Source organism: Mus caroli, unplaced genomic scaffold, assembly GCF_978045245.1.
Source record: "Mus caroli unplaced genomic scaffold, Mus_caroli_1 scaffold_1, whole genome shotgun sequence".
NCBI lineage: Eukaryota > Metazoa > Chordata > Mammalia > Rodentia > Muridae > Mus > Mus caroli.
Window position 1 is genome coordinate 17382928 of NW_028227256.1, and position 22004 is coordinate 17404931.

General features: G+C 39.4%; 1 protein-coding gene across 3 annotated transcripts in view; it reads right to left on the reverse strand.

Annotated features, from left to right (window-relative positions):
• Pkhd1 (PKHD1 ciliary IPT domain containing fibrocystin/polyductin) overlaps positions 1 to 22004 on the reverse strand; it is a 544477-nt gene that overhangs the window by 421945 nt on the left and 100528 nt on the right. For all 3 annotated transcript variants that reach the window (XM_029477026.2, XM_021159032.3, XM_085835877.1), the window contains exons 30-34: positions 21709 to 21904; positions 21015 to 21082; positions 16921 to 18522; positions 14415 to 14558; positions 4058 to 4277 (exon numbers count right to left, since the gene is read on the reverse strand). In XM_029477026.2, coding sequence (XP_029332886.1) covers positions 4058 to 4277; positions 14415 to 14558; positions 16921 to 18522; positions 21015 to 21082; positions 21709 to 21904 — 2230 coding nt within the window. The remainder of the gene's footprint in view (positions 1 to 4057; positions 4278 to 14414; positions 14559 to 16920; positions 18523 to 21014; positions 21083 to 21708; positions 21905 to 22004) is intronic.

Here is a 22004-nt window from a genome sequence, read left to right on the forward strand (position 1 = left end):
CAATACATTTTAAGTCAGGTGCCATGGTCTACCTAGTTAAATGGGAATCCTGAAAGCAGATGGAGCCATAGGTTAAATATATTGCATTCACTCCTGAAATGCCAATCTCACTGCAAGATTCATTTGCAGAAGAATGATATAAAAAGGGAGCGAGCCGGGGGTGGGTAGTGCTTTTTCAGAAGAGAAACCAGGAAAGGGGATAGCATTTGAAATGTAAATAAAGAAAATATCTAATTAAAAAAAAAAAGATTCAGAGAAGAAAAGTAGAGTAGCTTCTAAAAGCCTGTGTTGGGGAGCCATAGGTCTTAGCAGAGAAAACCTGGTCAAAGCCTGTGTCGGGGAGGCATAGGTCTTAGAGAACAGACTGTTTTTTCAAAAATGGATCAGTTATCAAATTGCCTTCTAAATATTTATTTGTAGAGTGACTTTTGCTACTCTCAACATGGGCCAGAGAAGTTTCTTTTTGCAAAAGGTAGTGAGTGGTTAGTTCAGAGATTCATGACTGGTCAAAGCACTGAGAATGGATGACTCTATGCACTCAGGTATAGGTAGATCATTTATACCAACAGCCCGACAGCGCTCCATCCAAGGTTCAGGGAACATCTCAGAAGAGGAGGTCCGGGAGAAAGTTTGAGAACCAGAGGATAAGAAAGGAAGAAACTATGGAATACTTCTCTGGACTCAACATGGACACTGCACATAAGAATGTATGGAAATTGGGGTTATCCACACAAGATAAAGGCAGTCCTAATTCCAGCAGGTTAGGGGAAGGGCTCCTAGGGCCTCACTCCAGCTGAGCAGCTATGGACAGTTGCTCCTGCAGAATGGATGGCTGTAGGTAAATTGTCTACATTTCTATGGATGGCCCCGCACCTCTGCATGTATGGGCCTCAACTGGACTTAGGTGACTTGTTTATTTTAAAAAGAAAAAGAATGCATTAGTTTGGGACAGAGATGTATTAGGAGTTTTCCAGGAGGAGCTGGAGGGAGTTAGTCGGGGTAGATTTGACCAGAATACACTGCACATGTTTATGAACTTTCGGAAGAATAAATTTTCAATTACAAAAAATAAAATAGAGAAAACTAAAAATGCTCTATGATATTTGAAAGCATGAAAATAAAATCAAATGCAAAACCCAGATGGATTCTCCAAATACCTGACTTCAGAGCAATTTGAGGTGGGGCAATCCACTGTGGGGCTTAGCAATCAAAAGTTGTTTTCTCCTTTTTTGCTTCTATTTCCTTTCCTGCTCCTGAGTTGGAGGAGATCTGATGAAAACAGGGACTAAAGTTCTGTGCTCTTTGGCCTAAGTCATAAAAGCTCCGCAGAAATTCTCTTTTCCAACTTCAACAGAACTTGTTTTGCATAGCCCTGGCTTTCTTTCCCACACACCTCTTCACTAAGGCTTTCATTATAGATGCTGACAGACAACATTATATGAAGTGCACTGTGAGCCAAGAGCCTCAGGTTCCACTCCCAATATTGCCGTAAATATGCTGTAGACTTTGAAAAGGGACTTCATCTTCACTTAATAAAGAATCCAGAGTCCCTCAAGAATTTCCCATAGCTCCTAGAGAGCTTTCCTTTCCTTCCTGGGGTCACTTTTTTCTTTTCACTCTGCTCCCGCTTAGCTGGCCTTTGAGAACGTCACAAAGTCTATAGTGACTTCATTCTTGCTGCCTTCACTGCCTGGATTTACACAGTGATACCTTCTCTTTTTAAAAATGCTCATCTAAGCATGATGTCTAAAGAGTTTGAAAATTTGTAGGTGTATAGCACTCATCACCCACGACTGCTGTCTGTTTTTTATTTTACCCTCTTAAGGTTGTTGATTTTTGTGTTCTATCACCACTGAATCACCCGCAAGACCTGGGACAATACCTAAACCATAGTTGTACTTGCTAAAAGATGAATAGTAGGTGATGGTGGGGGAGGGGAGGGGATTCGTAAATGGATGGATGCACGGGGCACAGTTTTGCCACAGATACATCTGTCTGCCTTTGCCAAATCACAGGAAGCCCAATATGAGTTCTATCAAGGAGATAAATCATCTAATGGAAGTGGGTTCTGTAAAAATACCATGGAAAATAGAACTCTAGATTCACAAACAGAACTGTTCAAGAAGTGGACACGCTGTATGCTGCAAGATTTCCTTAGTGCCCTTTGCAGAATTCATTGTGTGTCTTCTAGTTGTGAGACCAACACTTGTTCTGCAAAGAAATACATAAAAGCTAATTGAGAAAAGGACATAAGACCAAGCACCTAGTCTTTGCTCTCCAGTCATCTGAGTACAAACACAGTACACTCACAGAGGGAGCCAACCCCAGCCCTGCCTTGTGCTCTGTGATCGTGGAGCATTTTTTAAGCATTTCCTATTAAACACTCTACAGCATGGTTTTTAAGTCTTTTAGTGCCATGTCATTTGGATGTATTATTAAACTTATTTCAGATATTAGCTCCAAAGAACATCACTGTACACATCACACAGTGCCATCTGCTTTCTTAAAAGGAAGTCTTAGAAGTGAAACCTCCGGAAACCTCCGGGACATCCGATAGGTAGAATTCTATGGCTTTGAATAACGATTTACCAAACTCTGTTCCAAAGATTGTACCTGCATCCCACTAGACACCACACCGAGAGCCTCATGTTTCCGCCTTGTCCTCAACATGAAATGTAAACTGAGTTTAAGTCAAGAAGCTCAATAACTCACATCCACTTTGGCATGCTGCAATGGCCAGAATGGCAAGATGCTTGGTTTGCTCAAAACATACTGATGAGTAAGGGGACACCTTGTAATGGGGTCTGAGACACAGCTGCTTCAGCCACCTCTGACAGTGAGGAGGAAGAACATGGAAGACCCCATTTAAGATGTCTAAATTAACTCCCCCAAATCAATGGAACAGGATCTGTTGACATGGTGGTGAGTTCTGAGACCCTGCTTCACCCCAGTATACCCTCCAGGCTCTTATTTCCCACAATATCTTTCCAAAGCACATCACACCCAGGGCAGCAGCAGCCAAGGAAGTGCTTCTTTTCCTCTGGCTGACCACAAATCTCTGATGGCAACTTCCTACCAAGACAGATTGCTCAGGCCATCACAAAGTCAGACAGCCATGGAAAGAACTAGTTATTTCCTCCACCACAGGCGACTGGTCTTGTTTTGTTTTATATCTTAATGAGGAAGTCGATCCTCATTAAAAAGTCAGTTGTGGCCGTTCTATCCAGATGAGCAGTAAAGACAGAAGGCAGTGGTCTGTTCTGTTCTCAACTGCCCTGCCGACAGGGATTAAGGTCAGATGAAGTTACTAACATGCACACCTTTTAAAAATTGCCTTAGCCGGGCGTGGTGGCGCACGCCTTTAGTCCCAGCACTCGGGAGGCAGAGACAGGCGGATTTCTGAGTTCGAGGCCAGCCTGGTCTACAAAGTGAGTGCCAGGACAGCCAGGGCTACACAGAGAAACCCTGTCTCGAAAAAACCAAAAAAAAAAAAAAAAAATTGCCTTACAAAACAGGTTGGATCTAGAAAATTCATGGTATTACTTGTATTTTTTTTCTTTTTAAAAACACAGAGTGTCCTATGAGTTTATGGCATCTAAACCCAGATCTACAGTAATTCTAGGGCATACCCCCCCCCCTTCTTTTGAATAAACATTGTGCACTCTGCCGGATTTTTTTCATACTTCTGAATCTGTTTGGAAAGAAAAGAAAAAAAGGGAAGTTGGGGGAAGGCTTCTGTTTTTCATAATGTCTAATCTTTCTCCCCATTGGCATTCACCAGATGTTGCTTTGGATCGGAAGATAAATATTAAAATCTAAGCAAGAACAAAGTGAGCTGTTTACTGGGCATATTTTTCAGATGTTCTCTTGAACACTTGAAAAAGACAGCGATGCTTTGATATGTAGGCTGGCTGGAATCCATGATAGAATAGCCCCTCTGAAAGAGTTGGAGGCCTGTAGGCCACAACCACCCTGCCTGTGCTTTCTGACAGCTCTATGGAGCCCAGTGACCATGCCCTGATAGGAAAGTCAGAGAGGACAGAAGAGATGGAACTACCTGAGGAAGAGGCCTGAGAACGATGGAAAGACTGACTCTGTCCAGTGATCTGGTTCGAAGAGGCACAGGGAACTCTCTTCACAAAGGTAGACGTAAGGCCAGGATCTAGGCAGTCTCTCTGTCCCCATGGAGACAGTCAAATCACATCGCAAGTAGGTGGAGCTCCTGACTTTACAGCTGTCTTCTGCACGCCTCAGGTCACATAGGAAAGCCAAGGACACTGGAAAAGTCACCAAGAGTTTAGGTAAAGCTGTGGAAGGAACTCAAAGTCTTGTGTCATCTCAGGAATGATGTTTTCTTTGAGCAAGGAAAATGAAATGATCAGTTCATTTTCAGAAAGAAAGAGAGAGAGAGAGAGGGAGAGAGAGAGAGAGAGGAAGGAAGGAAGGAAGGAAGGAAGGAAGGAAGGAAGGAAGGAAGGAAGAAAGAAAGAAAGAAAGAAAGAAAGAAAGAAAGAAAGAAAGAAAGAAAGAAAGAAAGAAAGAAAGAAAGAAAGGGAAGAAAGCATTATCATTCAATGTGGAACATTGTCTCAAAATAAAGTAGAGGGCAATCTTTGTGAATGATACCACATATATGGAAACACATTCACTAGCACACACCCACACACATATATAAATATACACATCATTATTAAAGTATTGTATATGTCATAGGCGGATAAATTTAAGAAACGGCTTTGCAAACCTAGCTCATCCTCATAAGTGAAAGGCATGTAACTACTCAGACGGCGAGAGACGGAAACAGTTGTAATAGTTCTGAATTAACTGGAAACAGTTATAATAGTTCTGAATTAATTTGCTGCTCTAGACCAATTTCCTGCCTCATTCTCAGACATAACTACTTGGCATTTAAAAAATAAAATGTGTGTTGCTGGAGAGAGGGCACTAGCTGTTCTCCCAGAGGTCCTGGGTTTGGTTCCCAGAACCAGCATAATGGCTCTCGACCACCTACAACTACAGATACCCTTTCATGGCCTTTACCAGACACATACATAGTACACAGACAAATGTGCAGGGAAGAGTCACATACATATAAAATAAAAACTATTCTTAAATTTACTAAACAGATTTATATTTCTAAATGAGAGGCTACTGAGTTTTATTTTTGAACATTAATAAGCATAATACATGACAAAATATTCGTGACCCTGTTCTTTCTATGTCATGTACAATGTCTGATGTTTGTGCATGTTGTCGCTGCATGCAGCTGCCGTGTTATGTCCCCTCTGTGTGCTGCCTGCCATGACTGTAGTGAATCATTTCCTTCACCAGGGGACTTTTGGGTATTTCCAAATATTTGCTGCTACACATATGAACAGAGTTTCTCTAGGATGGACGTCTATGAATAAAAAGGCTTGCAGGTATCAGGTCAACTTTAAGAAAAACCACTACCTTGTTTTCCATAGAAATGTTTGTATTGCTCCTGTCTATATTGCCATCTGACTCAACAACTCCACTGAGTTGTTGGCACTTGAAATTATCAGACCCTGACTTTGCCTTGTGGTGAAGAACATAGTGTCACACTGTGGCTTTAACTGACATTTTTTTAATCTTGACTTTTTAGATTGAATTTCCATTTTTATCATTACATATTAAATTGAGAAATTTTATGTTTAATTATAATTCATGAATCTGTTTCTGCCCTTGCCTTGTGGCTATTTTCTACATGGAATATTTGTTTATCTTTTTCTTATTAATCTGTTCTGCTGGGGTCCTCTGAAAGTTACCTCTTCCAAGTTGCTGCCTAGGCTTTTTGCTCTTTATGGAACTCCTTGGTCAACAGAACTCTCTGTGTATTAGAATGATCAATATTATTTCATAAAGCAGAAAGCAACTATTTTGCCCCATTTCTCTGGGACAAGGAAGAGACATAAAAGTAGCAATAAGGCAAGCATGATCCCACCATCCAGGAGAGAGAGGCATCCAGTAGATCTGTGAGTATGAGGCCAGCCTGGTATACATTGTGACTCATTTGCAAGCCAACTGGAATTATATAGTCAAACTTTAGCTCCAACAAAAGAACAAAAATAATGCAATGTCAGTAACTTTTAATGGGAAGAAGACCAGATGTCTAGTGAGGCATTTTAACAGGAACTGTCTGAGCATCCTAAAGTGAACATGAGAAGAAAAGGAACTCTAGCCTGCTCCATCTGCAGCTAGCCCATCCTCACGGGTACACAACAAATATCTGTATCTTCAGGCATGAATCCACAATTGCTATCTCAACCCAGCACTGACAGCGAGGACCTCACAAGGTAAGCACATGCAACAGGATTTGTAGTTATGCTATCACATCCAAATGTTATTATGGCTGCTCTTGCATCCCAAAGCACCTGATACCTAGGACATTATCTGGGACTGTTTTGAATGAATAATTGCAGGAGAAAAAAAAAAGCTGGTGGTAGGATTCTCTTGTGTGTAGACAAAAACACAAGACCTTTCTAGTTCCTGAGCCCCAAGGCAAATAAAAACAGGCTCAACACCTATAAAATAATGAATTCATTATAGGTGATTAAGTGGATGCAAATTGACAGGGTGGATTATGAAAAGCACCCAAGGCTGGGGATCAAAATCCGTGGGTTTTATTCAAAGTTCCGCCACTAAATAGCTCTGTGACCTTAATCGCTTTAGCTCTTCATGCCTCATGGAAAAGTTAAAGTTTCCATGAAAAAAGTCATTTGGTATAATCCAAAGAAATGCAAAAAAAAAAAAAAAGAAAGAAAAAAGAAAAAAAGAATCCTGAAGATCAAAGATCTTGAGCATTTTTAAACAAAAGTGAAATATGAATTTCATCTAACCAGATGTTTTAGCACCCATTGTATAGAGAAATATTCTTTTGCTAGAAGTGCAATCTGAGGGGAGTTCAAGATAGTTGACCCAAAAGCAGCCAAGGAAGTTTTCTCATCTCCCTTTTTAATTCTCCATTCTTCTCTAAAATCGAAACACATCCGTACATGGCATTAGAACAAGCAAACCATAATTAGGAAAGCTCGCATCTTAAGACATTTATCTATGATCTGGGGGAGGAACCATCCCTCTATCATGCAAAGATCAAACTGAAAACATTTCAAACCAAGGGTCAGAATTCAAAGTGACCTTGTTAAATCTGAGAAGTACAAACAAAAGACCAAAGGAGGAGAGGAGAGCAGTGAGCTGTAGAAGGAAAAAGGAACCATATAAACAGGCAGAGGGTGAGGCTAGACGCAGTCATTTTAGAAACACAGACACACACTTGGCACATTCACAGACAGCCACACCAAATGCATACACATGCCACATGCATGTATATATATAAACAAGCAATGTACCAGGTGGTGGTAGTGCACACCTTTAATTCCAGCACTTGGGAGGCAGAGACAGTCAGAGCTCTGCAAGTTTTAGGCCAGCCTGGTCTACACAGCAGTTCTAAGACAGATAAGGCTATACACATAGAAACCCTACCTCAAACAAAACAAAACAAAACAAAACAAAACAAAACAAAGAAGCAATGCACGCCCACAAATGCATGCATATACACTGCATGTATGCACTCATGTGCATATACACATCAGCACACACTTTGCATACATGATCACATAATGATGTTGTGTAGAAATTTTTTTTGAGATAAAATATTCCATTCTGAAGGGAGGTTCATTAACTCAGGAAGTAAACAATTCAAAAATCTTAGGAAGTCCCTGAAACTGACCAGATTTACTAGGTCCCTCTTTCCCTGAACACACATAAGTGATGTATAACACACTTTCGAATAAGCTGAGCTGCCTGAAAAAGACATGTCAGCTAAGCTGCATGGAAGAAGCAGAAAAGCTGATCTGCCTGAAGAGACTCGGCTCCTGTAAGTAACCCCTCACCCATACTACTGTGAGTAACCCAAATAAAACGATTTGGTTCACCAAACTGAACTTTGACAGTATCCTTACTTTGATGTATATAAACTCCAAATCTGGTGTGAGGAGATATTTGTTCATGTCTCCCTAATGTATCACACAACACATACACACATACCACGAGCATGCGTGTACACCACATGTTTGCACAGAGAGGAAGAAAGAGAAGGAGTGAAAGGGGGGAGAACAGTATTTATCAGCAAGAGCATAAAGTAGAAAACAGCACTACTGTTAATAACAAAACTAGGACCAAATTACAGGCAAACATCTGTGATGCTCCCAACCATGTCTAGAACTTGTTTAATAAACTACCTGGTTTTGAGCTTTAGGTTAGGCAATAATGTAGGAAATCAGAGAAGAATATCAAGATGTTTGTGTACAAAGTTTTAGCTAACATGAATCCTGAGAATCATGTCTAACAGGTTCCCAGGCAAGGCTGCAGAAGTAGCCCGGGGCACAGGCACAGTATACTGTTGTAGCAAAGGAAGATGCCAAGACTTTCCAAAGGCCACTGGCTGATTAACACTGAGACGGTTAAGGAGGGCAGTTCTAGCAATATAGAAAGATGGATGAATCCTCTGCAAATGGCAACTGGAATACAGGTGTGAGGATTGCAGCTGATTTTCCTCCGACAAGGTCTCTGGACTACACAGATTCCCCGTGCTGCTGGTCACATGCAGTCCTATGCAGCCGGAGAATTACTAGTGATTTCTAACAATTTCTCATGAGCAATCTCTTAACCATTTGTTGTCTATTACACATGTACTTTCACAGGAATAAATGAAAACACAATCGAATGTGGAGCATTTAGTTTAGTTTCGGAAGGTTTAAGAATCCCAAAACCTGCACCTGGATCTTACATAAGGAGCATGGAGTAGACCTTCACAAGACCATGAGAATACCCTTCTTTTCAAAGATTCCTTTAATGAAAAAGAAATGTGTTTGTGTGATTGATGAGTGTTTGGTGCCACCTTGTGGCCACAGTAAGTGTTACAGCCTTTAATTCCAGTGTTGCTCCTTTTCAAAACCCAAAGAGCTAATTCTCAGTCTCTAACACTTAACCAAATCCTTTATAGTATGCTAATTTATTTTTTCCTATATGAGTTTCCAAACTTACAGTACCAAAATTTACCTGAGCCTAAACACTTCATTTTTTTTTCCTTTTGTACTCCTGGTTAAAGGGTTAAAGTTTAATATATTAAAATAATACTAAGTTGTTTTGAAGTTTATTAATTCATGTGAGATAGATAGTGAGATAGATAGGTAGACAGATAGAGATAGAGATATGAGAATGTTTTTTTTTAAACCTCTGTTGGACTTAACCCTGATCTTGAGGGTCATACCTATCACTGCACCAGAACACCTACTGTGTCCCCTCCCACTGTCCACACCTCCTGTTGACACCACAGACCATCTATCTCCCGCCACCCCAGCTTACCTTCTACCCTGCTACTCCAATTCAGGCAGACACCCTATGCTCACCTACAGATGCAAGTATCACCAACAAAGCACAGGAGATGAGAGAGAATCTCAGGTATCAAAGATACAATTGAAGAAATAGATACATTGACAAAAGAAAACATTAAATCAAAAAAAAAAAAACTCCTAAGACAAACTAAATATCCAGGAAATCTGGGACACTATGAAGAGATCAAACCTAAGAATAATGGGAATAGAAATAAAAGATTCCCAATTCAAAGGCCCAGAAAATATTTTCAACAAAATCAGAGAAGAAAATTTCCCTAAACCTCAAAAACAACCTGCTTAGAAAGGTAGAAAAAGATTACAGAACACCAAATAGATTAAACCAGAAAAGAAAGTCCTCTCACCACATAAAGATCAAAACATTAAACATACAGAAGAAAGAATAGTTAAAGCTGCAAGGGAAAAAATACCATGTAACATACAAAGGCAAAAACATTTGAATTACACCTGACTTCTCAATGGAGATACTAAAAGCCAAAACAGTCTAGATAGATGTGCTGCAGACTCTAAGAGACCACAGATGTCAGCCCAGACCACTATACCAGCAAAAAATTTAATCACCATAGATGGAGAAAATGAGAAATTTCATGGTAAAGTAAAAAATAAACTTATCTATCTACAAATCCAGTCCAACAGAAGGAACTAGGAGAAAAAAATCCAACCCAAGGAGGTTAGCTATGCCCATAAAAAACATAGGAAGTAAATAATTTCATACCAGCAAATCAAAACAAGGCAAGTATACATGCAGGCATGCACATATACATACACCATCATCACCACCACTACCATTGCCATCACCGCCAAGATAATAGGAAGTAATAGTCACTGGTATTGATATGTCTTAATATTAATGGCCTTAATTCTCCAATTAAAAAAAAAAGAGAGAGACTAACAGATTGGATGTGAAGACAGGATCTGCTGCATACAAGAAACACACCTCAACATCAAGGACAGCCATTATCTCAGGGTAAACAGTTAGAAAATAGTATTCCAAGCAAATGGACACAAGAAGCAAGCTGATGTAGCCATTTTAATTTTAATATTTAACAAAATAAACTTCATTCCAAATTAGTCAAAAGAGAGGGGAAAACACTACATCCACCAATATGATATCCCAATTCTTTACATCTATTCCTCAAACACAAGGGCACCCAAGTTTGTAAAAAGCAAACAAACAAACAAGCAGATAAGCAAACACTACTTATCCTCACACACTGATAATGGAAAAATTCCTTACCCCATTCTCACCAATAGTCATTGAGGCAAAACCTAAACAAACAACTATTGGAACTAACAGATATTATAAACCAAAGAGACCTAACAGATATTTACAAAACATTTCAGCCCCAAACAAAAGAATACAGCTGCTTCTCAGCACCTCATGAGAATTTCTCCAATATTGACCACACGTGCAGATACAATGTCTCAACAGATGTAAGAAGATTCAGATGATGCCGTACACTCTGTCCAACAACCATGGATTAAAGCTGGATATCAACAAGAAAAACAACTTAAAGCTTACAAACTCATGGAAATTGAACAACTCTCTATTGAATGGGGGAAAAAGGTGAAGGTAGAAATAAAGAAATTAATTAAGACTTCCTAGAATTCAATAAAAAGTATTACACAACATACCCAAACTTATGAGACACAATGAAACTGTGCTAAGAAGAAAGTTCATAACACTAAATGCCTTCAAAAAGAAATCAGAGAGAGCTCATACTAGCAACTTAACAGCACCTGAAAGCGTTAGAACCACAAAGAAACCAACACATGCAAGAGGAGTAGGTGGCAACAAATAATCAAAGTCAGGGCTGAAATCAATAAAATAGAAACAAAGAGAATACACACGAATTGATTCGTCAATGAGTTAATTCTTGGAGAAAAATCAACAATATAGACCCTTGTCCAAACTTATTTTGTTAATTTGGATATTCTCTTCTCAGAGAATATCCAAATTAACAAAATAAGAAATAAAAAGAGAGGCAATCTCAACAAACCCTGAGGTGATAGAATCATAGGGACATATTTTAAAAACCTGTACTCTATCTAATTGAAAAATGTAAAAGAAATGGGTAATTTTCTTGATAGATACTACCTACCAAAATTAAATCAAGATCAAAGAAACAACTTAAATGTACCTATAACCCCTATGGATATAGAAGCAGTCATTAAAAGTCTCCTCCCCTCAGCCACTGAAAAATCCCAAGGCCAGACAATTTTAGAGTAATGTTCTACTGGACTTTCAAAGAAGAGTTAATACCAATACTACTCAAATTTATTCACAAAATGGAAACAGAAGAAACATTGTCAAATTTGTTTGATGAGGCCATAGTTACCCTGATACTCAAACCACATTAAAGACTCAAAAATGAAAGAGAATTATACACCTATTTCCCTTTTGAACACAGATGAAAAACTACTCAACAAAACACTTGCAAGCCCAATCTAAGAACACATCAAACTAATCATCCACATGGTCTAGTAGGCTCCATCCACCCCAGAGGTGGAGGAATGGCCTGGTGTATGAAAATCAGTCATTGTAATCCACTACAAACAAACTGAAAGAATACAACCACATGATCATCTCAGCAAATAATCCTTTGACAAAAAAAGACAAAAAGAAAAAAAACTTTCACAAAATCCAAAACCCTTTCATGGTAAAAATCCTGGAGAGATTAGGGATTCAAGGAACATACCTAAACATAAAGCAATTTACAGCAAACCTATAGCCAACATCAAATTAAATGGAAAGAGATTTGAAGCAATTCCACTAAGATCAGAAACAATATAAGATTGTCCACTCTCTTCATATCTACTCAATATAGTACTTCAAGTTTCAGCTAGAGCAAAAAAGCAACTAAAGGAGATCAAGGTTTTACAAACTAGAAAGGAAGAAGCCGAAGTATTGATACTTGCAGATGATATGACAATATACATAAGTGACCCCAAATTCCACCAAGAAATTACTACAGCTGATAAACACTTTCAACAAAGTGGCTGGATACAAGATTAACTCAAAACCAATATCCTTCTGTATACAAACAACAAATGGACTATGAAAGGAATCCAGGAAACACCACCATTCACAATAGGTCCAAATAATATAAAATGTCTTGGGATAACTCTAACCAAGCAGTTCAAAGATTTGTATAATAAAAACTTCAAGTCTTTGAGGAAAGAAATTAAAGAAGATATCAGAGGATGGAAAGATCTCCTAGACTTATGGATCAATAGAACTGATATGATAATGATTTTTAAATGGCTATCATACCAAAGCAATCTACAGATTCAACACAATACCCATCAAAAAAAAAAAAAAAACAATTCAATGCTTTACAGACATTAAAAGTACAATTCTCTACTTCACTTAGGAAACAAAAATTCCAAGATAGCTAAGATAATCCTGAACAATAAGAGGATTTCTGGATATACCATCACCCTGATTTCAAGTTGTACTGCAGAACTATAGTAATAAAAACTGCATGATAGTGGCATAAAAACAGACATGTTGACTAATGAGATGATATTGAAGACCCTATAGACAGACAGATAGACAGACAGACAGACAGATACTAGATATCAAAAACAAAATAATACAATTTAAAATGGGGATACATATATAAATACAGAATTCTCAGTACAGAAATCTTTGATAGCTGAAAACACAGAAATGCTCAGTATCCTTAGCTATCAGGGAAATACAGATCAAAACTACTTTGAGATTCTGTCTTACACCTGTGGAATGGCTAAGATCAAAAACACAGGAGATGGCTCATGCTGGCGAGAATGTGGGACAGGGGAACACAGGATCAGAAGGGATCAGGTTAGGGGTAAGGGATGGAAGGAGAGAATGTGGAAAGACACAGCTAGGGGCATTTGGGGGTGGTGTAGAAAACTAGGGCAGCAGAAATTTCTGGGAATCTATGAGAGTGACCCTAGTTAGAACTCCTAGCAATGGAGGATAGGGAGTCTGAAGTAGCTATCCTTTGTAGCTAAGCAAGGCTTCCAGTGGTGGGTCAGGGCTTCATTTGCTTGAGTTGCTAGGAAAGAAGGTCCTTTGGAAATCCCCAAATAATCCAGGCTGATGCTAGAACAAAACCTCACAGTGGAGCCCCATTGCCAAGGACAACATCCACACAGCTCACTGAACATAGAGAGGCTGAGCTAGTTCCCACATGGAGCCTTCAGCACTACATTCTAGTCTCTTTGGTACTGGAAGGTACTCTGAAGGCTACGGAAGGAGAAACCTGGACAACCCAGCAACCAAATCCTTGACCTACACTCCATCCTGCCTATAGCATGTGCTGGGGCAATAGTGTTTGTAAAAAATGTGGATGCGGCCAACCAATGACTGGTTTAACTTGAAGCCCATGCCCAACATTTCTTGGATGGCCAGGAACCAGAGACTGGCTAGCCCAGAGATCTAGGGTAGAACCAGTCAGCCAAAACAAAACAATCAACAAAATGATTCCTAATGATATTCTTTTTGTCTATGTATGTGTTATATGCATGTGTAAGCTGTACATGGTTGAGTATGGGAGGTTATGTATGTGTGTAGGGTGATACACTGGTCTAGGTGTGTGCATGGAGTTCAGAAGTTGGCTTCAAGTGTCTTCATCTCTCTTCACCTTATTTTTGAGACAGATTTATTGAACCCAGAGTTTACCTTTAAGCTGAAGTGCCTACTCACCGAGTTTTGGACATTCACATGTCTCTGCACCTCCAGCCACTCCTAGGTTATAGCCATGTACCATTACAGTAAGCTTTAACATTGGTGCAGTTTCTAAACTCAAGTCCTCATTCTTACAAAGCCAGCAATTTACCCACTGAGCCACCTCCTCAGGCCCCAGGGTCTACCATCTTTGATAGAAAAGAGGAAATTCTACTCCCAGTAGTAGTCAGTATAGTAGCAAAACAGAAATAGAAAGGACCAAAGGATATGATCTTTATATAAATGTTTACATGTGGTTTTTTTCTTACCATCCAGGGGCAGAACCAAGCAGCTGAAGGCAGACACTGTCGCATTAGCCAAGACTTGGCATGGAGCACCACATACAGCAGCTGAGATGTTCCCTGGAGAAAATCCTGCTCCGAGCACATGCAAAAGCCTTCCACCCAGGCAGCCTTCAGAGACAAATCCCAGACGCATCACTGATGAGGCAAGACTTGGCATATTGCACACAAAGCTCAAGCATCACTCCCTTGCTGTTCAGCCTTCTCAAACCCTACTCAATGTGTATGGCTGATCCCAGCACCTCCATGCACCTCTCTGCTTGGCTCTGACATGCAGCTTTTTTGTGTGTGTTGGGCAGTGTTTAAAAACTATAGTAACAATGTATAAATAGCTAATTTACCGCTTTGAGTTTTTCTATACCAAAAATTATTTCTATACAAAAAAAGCATAAAATGGAAACAAAAGATTAAGTTATTCTAACCACCTATTTATGACTCTTTAGCAAACATTATATATATGTGTGTATATGTGTGTGTTATATATATATATATGGACATATATAGATTGAATGATCCCCTCTATGTTTTTAAATCACAATGATACATGTATACATATATAACATATATATTCAAGCAAGGCTATATTAGCTACATTAACCACTGCTTCCAAATGCTCATATATAATATATATATATATGTATATGTGTGTATACATGTTATATATATATATATACATAAATATACATATATAAACACATATAAAGCATGTATATATAACATGTATATATATATCATGTATATATAACATGTATTTATATGTGTATGCATGTATGTGTGTATAATATATGTATGTAATATATTATGTGCATATTATCCTGAAACTCTTTCATTTACTTAAAATTACTGCACAGATATTTTTCCAGGCCTTCATAGATTCCATTTCATGTTGATAGATAACTAGAACCTCATTATACAAATTTCCTCAATCAAGAGTTTAACATCTAATACCTCCAATTACTGTTCCACTTCTGCCACTATCAATAATTGACAGTAAAGACATGTTTTAAAGTTCTTAGGTAAGCCAAGTTAGCCCAGACTGCTGAGTGACTCAGAGATGCAGAGATTCAGTCTCCACTAGAGCAGCGATTCTCAACCTGTGAGTTGAGACCCCTTTTGGGGTCAAAGAACCCTTTCACAGGGAACTGTAGCAAAACTACAGTTATGAAATAACAAAAATAATTTTATGGTTGAGGGGCACCATAACATGAGGAACTGTATTAAAGGGTGAGTTGCAGCATTCGGAAAGTTGAGAACCACTGCATTAGAGAAAGGGAGATCCTTCCTCAGAAGCTCAACCACTCAAGGGTGATGTCTCCTGCTGTAGGTGCATTTTACGGTACTTTTTCACCATAAAAAATATGGTTTCTTGAAGAATAGAGAGAAGAATTTATAGACTATCCAGCCCAAAGTCTTTTATTAAGTAAGGAAGCCAAATCTTAGAAAAAGCAAGGCTACATTTGCTATATTAACCACTGCCCCCAAATTCAAATCCTGATCCTAACAGAATCCCACTCAGCAGAAGCCAAGTGTCTATGAAATATCATGGGTATTGCCCCCAACAATAGGGACTGAATGATTTCCTCCATGTTTTTAAATCGCAATCATGATTGAACTGCTTCAGCAAAGTAAGTGAACAGAGACTTTAAAAGAAAAAAACTAAACAAATGTCAGTGTATCTAAAAGAAAAAGAATAAAGTTGGAAGCCGTAGAGATGACTCAGGATTTAGAGCACTCAGTCCCCTTCCAGAAGACTGGAGTTTGGTTACAGCACCCACCATCGGCAGCTCACACTGCCTGTAATACCATTGCCTAGAGATCTGATGCCCTTTTCCAGCCTCCATGGGCACCTTGAGTGCATGGGATGCACATATATCCACCTAGGCACACATACATACACATAAAATAGAAAATAAATATTTGTTTACATTTAACCAGCACACTTGCACTATGGCACTGGCATATTATTGGTGGAGTATGAATTCACCTGTGAACCATTACAAGATGGCAAAAATCAGTGCTACTGAATGTGAACTTGTTTTAAATACAAATCAGCATATCTCTAAAATGGGTGAACACATTTATACTCTTATATAGTCAAATAATGAGCTTTAGCAACTGATATTCAATTTAAGACACTTGTTCAGTGAAGAAGTGGTTGCTTGAAATTAAAATAAAATCAAATACTTTGGAAATATGTGGAATTTCTATGATGAAAAATGAAGATAAATATATGAGACCTCACAAGATAGGCCTGAAGAAGACCCTGTGACCAGTGACTATAAGGGCTCAAGGGGTCACCCAGGCCCTTTCTTTCTGTTTTCTTATTTTGTTTTGTTTTGTTTTGTTTTGTTTTGTTTTGTTTTGTTTTGTTTTTGTTATCCTATAGTGATGTTGGTACCCCTCTTCCCAGAACTGAGAGTAACAATTAATTCATTTTATAGAGAAAATATTCTGTCTTATATTCTCTACTTACCATAGTTCTTGGTCACTGAGGTCACAGTAGCTCTCAGCACAAGAATGAGAGTGGATGAGGCCCACCCTCGGCTGTGATCATAACCTGTGACAAGATACTCCCCAGCAGGAAGCAAAGGGACCATGCACTGGAGAACTGTACGGTTGCCAGCAACACCTAGACACGGTGATGTCCCAATAAAAATGTCAACATTTGCAGCCCCTGAGATCCGGGCCACTGTAAAGGTTAAGATGTCTTGGCTCCGTGAAACAGAAAGCAATTCTGGGGTGAAGATGCTGCTGTAATCAACAAATCCTATGTCATATAATACTCCATCAACATCAATTTCCAGAGCAGCAGAGCCATTTCCTGCAGGAGCAATGCACTGGATGAAGTCAGAACTGATGTTCACTGTTAGACAAGCCTGCCGGCCAACATAGACAACTGTAGCTTTCCATCCTTGCAGGGCTGTGCCTTTTATCGTCAAGAGACTTCCACCATGGATGCTAAAATCCTTAGGAAAATAATCAAGCACCTGAGGCACGATGAAGAAGTTTCTAGAAACACTATTGAGGCAGGCATATCCAGCACTTGTATGAACAGCTGACAGATAGTGGAACCCTGGGGCCAAATCTCTTATCTGGCATGCCACATGGCTGGTATTGAAGAACGTTGTGTGGCAGGGAAGTTGATCATCCACAAATGCTATTGGCTCATCAGCAGTGGTACCTAACCTCCGGCCTCTCATCAGCACCATGGTTAGAGACCCACTGATGCTTATAGTCAAAGCATCCACAATAGGAGTTGCTGCTTCCTCTATGAAGAGTGTACAGTTCCCCTTACACTTGCTGGTCAGCCCATTGACCACAACTGTGATGTTTAGAGCCAATGATATTTCAGAAAACTGGTCACCCACAAATCTGGTCTGGCATAGGACTGTGTGGTCTTCCAAACTCAAAATCATGCAAGCAAAAGGACCTAAAATGTCAACATGAACTGACCTTCTTCTGGAACTGAAGGCCATGCCCTTCACAGTAAGTACTGTCCCACCACATTTAGACCCCTGTGTTGGAGAGATAGCAATAATCTGAGGTGACAACTCAAATTTCTGAGGAACCATAGACATATTGGCAAACCCCATCCTCTTGTGACGAACTTGGAGAGTATAGACCCCAGCTTCCAAACGATGGAGAGGAAGGGAGCACCCAGACAGGTTCATGCTATCACCAAAAAATTGTACTTCAAGTTCACATTTCAAGGACCCCAAAAGAATGACTGAGTCAGAGATGTTATTTCCTTCCACATAAAACCTCACACTGTTGTTCCTGAATTCTCCCCACATAGCAGTGACCACTGGTGTTGCTGCTGCTTCATATGTGAAGGTAAAGCCCTTCCCCACCAAGCTTGGTCCATGGAAGAAGGAAGTGTTGCCAGCCCAGATCTCCACAGAGGCTGAGACAGTGAGAACATCTGCCGTGGGTGGTAGTACAGCTGGAGGAGTCTCACACCAAATGTTTACTTCCGTTAAGTTGACAATATCACAAGGATGATTGTCCACAAGCACGCGAATCAGAGCTGGGTCTCTACCCAGTCCTGTTCCTAAGAGACTGAGGAGAGTTCCACCTAAAGTGTAAACATGAAAGACACAAATTAAAAGGTAATATTCCTGCCAGCTGAAAGCCTCAGCAACAAAGGCCTTTGTGGTGTGGCCAACCAGGGTTTAATTCCTGAGGACCCACATGACAAAAAGAGAAAACTGACCTCTGACCTCTACATGCCCACTGGGGATGTGCTTATACACAGACAGACAGACAGACAGACAGACAGATACAAACACACACACACACAAACATACACACACACAAATAAATGTAAAAACTAATATTCCAAATAAGAACTGTATCACTTGTACAGGTCTGCTACAATAAGTCAAAAGTAGGGTACACAAATTTTATCCTCATCATGACTAAATTTCTGATCACTAGGCCAGTACTCAGATATGACAAAATTCACATAGCAGCACAATGATTCAAATTGTTTTATAAGAGTACTTTTCAAGATTTTTTTATGAAACAGGATTTTATTTATTTATTTATTTATTTATTTATTTATTTATTACATCACAGTTGCTGTTCCCCTTTCTAGTCCCCCTTCACAGAGTCCTCCCCCATCACCAACCCCTTCTCCTCTGAGCAAGTTGAACTCAAACTCAGGATCATTTTGCCTTGGACTCCCAATGCTTCAATCATAGGTGTTATTTACCACATCTGGGTTTCAAGTAGATCTTTTTATAACATAAAATATTCTTTTTAAATATAATATCTTAAACTACCTGATAACAGATACTAGCTACTCCATTCTGTTTGACATATGTTACCAAGCTAGAAATAGCCGAACATCCTCAGGGAGTCATCCTGATTCAAGAAAACCAAACCAAAACAAAACAACAACAACAAAAAAACCTTTACATTATCTAGTTAGCATGGTGTTAAAGTAAATTATTATAATAAACAGTTTTATTATAGGTTATTTGAGTTGTGAGTTCTTCTTGAACTAGTATCTTTCATTTCAGACTTCCCTGACTACAATTGGGTGTAGACAAAACACTCAAAACCAATAGTCCTAAGAATTACTTTTCAAGGCTGTCAGTAACAAGCAACAAGAAAAAGGTTCTTAAATCATTTTGAAAAAAAAAAAAAAACAAAGGAAGAAAAGTTAAAGTGCACCTATAATTCAGAGGGAATTTAACTTTTAAAATCTGGCATAAGAGTAGCCTGCTTTCAGTGTCTCACACCTCTTTCTGTAGTTTCCTTTCATTGCCTATGTGGAAAAATAATTTTTTTCTACTGATTTTGTTTTTAAGTTACCACATAAAGTCATGGGTTTAAATACAATATCTTAATACTGTATGTCATTTTTCTTTGTTCTTATTCATTTCCCTTCCCAGGCCCTTCAACAGTCTATCCTTCTTCCTACCCTCTTGCTGGTTCTACCTCTCTCAAATAGCCCCATCTTCTGCTTTCATGTGACATGTATTCCATTACATGGGTATTTTGCCTATGGGTACGTCTGTGTACCACTGTATTCTGTGCCCATGGAGGCCAGAAGAGGAAATGACAGATCCTCTGAAACTGGAATTACAGACCAATGTGAGCTGGGAACTGAACCCAGTCCTCTCTAAGAGCAACAAGTGGTCGTAATCACTGGCCATCTCTTCAAACCCCAAAACTGGTATTATGTCTTAGACATCTATACTACTAACAACTTATATGTGAGTGAAAATTGCATTCTTTCATTTTCTTGCCATCTGTTATATTATCTGATATAACATTCTATGTAGTTCTTACATTTTCCACACTGCATTTGTTTTTCTATTTTCCTTCTTTGTCTTTAATCCCAGGAGGAAAGTGGAGACACTGAAGACTCCTCCCTCATTACTATGCACATATAATGTCAAAAATAATTGTTGCAGGAGGCTTGCCCTTCTCTTCCTAATACCTGCTTGAGTATGGTGTCCACAGGATGATTGAGTGTGGTATTTGCTGAATGACTGTCATGTCCATTGGATGCTTGAGTATACTGGCTATTAGGTGCTTGAGTTTGGGGTCCACTGGGTGCTTGAATGTAGTGTCGACTTGAAGCTTAAGAGTGGTGTCTACAGGATGCTTGAGTGTGTTGTTCACTGGATGCTTGAGTGTGCTATCTATTGGATGCTTAAGTGTGGTATCCATTGGATGCTTAAATGTAGTGTCCACTGGATGATTAAGTGTGATGTCCACTTGATTATTGAATGTAATATCTACTGGATGCTTGAGTGTGCTGTTCATTGGATGCTGGAGTGTGCTATCCACTGGATGTTTCCACATTTCCAGTAGAAAACAAAAGTCAACGACCTCTCCTTTTTATACTCTTTAATTTCCCAAACTCACAGAGCTGAAGTCCCACGACTCTTGACACTTCACATAAGACCCATTGTTCATCTGAGAACCAAAGGAAATTTCTTTCCAATGCCCCTGAAGCCCTGACCTCACCTGATCATTAGTCCGGAAATGAAATCTGACTATTCAGAAAAACAACTAGCTGGATAAATTATGTGCAATGTCAGAATCACTCACCCAAGAGAGACCCAGAGCAAGGTTCCACGCTGAAAACTTCAGTGAGGTACTGGATATAGAGATCAACCCTAGAGAAGATGGGTGGTGTTAGAAAGTATCGTGGAAATAAGCAAAAGCAGATGGAGAGATGTTTGCAAAGGGAGGAGCAATGATGGAGAAAAAGTATCAGTAGTCTTGCTCATAGAGAAGAAACAGGGAGAGAAGACTGAAGCATTGTCCTCGACCTGTGGCTTCATCAGTCTCAGTTTCACACAGGTTAGATACTTCCTAGATTAGGGAGAGAGAATTTCTTGAAAAAAATCTAGAGGAATTACAAGGTACAGAGGTAAAGGTGAGGCAGGAGGCATGGCTTATCCAGCTACTGTAAACCATTAATTCAAAGCCTCAGACAAAAATCTTAAAGTGTTCCACTAAAGGCTTACCTTCTCTAGACACAGATGTCCACCCTATTCCCTCCTCAACCAACTTCCAGAGATTTCCCTTTCTCCAACAAGTAACCCAACATTTTCCCCTCCATTGGTCTGAGGAGTGAATTGTCCACAAGGCTTGAAGACTCATTCATATGTTTGTAATTCTCATTCTTATCACCTCACTTTACATAGAAAAGAGAAGATGTTTAATTCAAAATAGACTTTCCCAGATGAGTTGGTAGTCCATCAAACAGACCCAAGTTCAACCACAGTGTTGACCTTACCCTTGTGAACGAATACTGACTCCATTGATGAATGCTGAAATTGCATGGATGCCAGGCACTAGTGGAGGCAACACTACCTCCAGTCCCCACACTGTCTGTGAAAGGACCTGAGCAGAAGTATCCTGCACATAGATTTGCACATCCAGATCTGTGTAGTTCACCAGCAGTGACATCCCAAGGAACAGAATCTCACCTCCTGTGTCAAGAAGAATATATTTGCTTCTGGACTTTTGGCCTCAAACACTACAGTTTTTATGATTAAATAAAGTCAGCCCTGAAAATAATTCTCTAAGAAT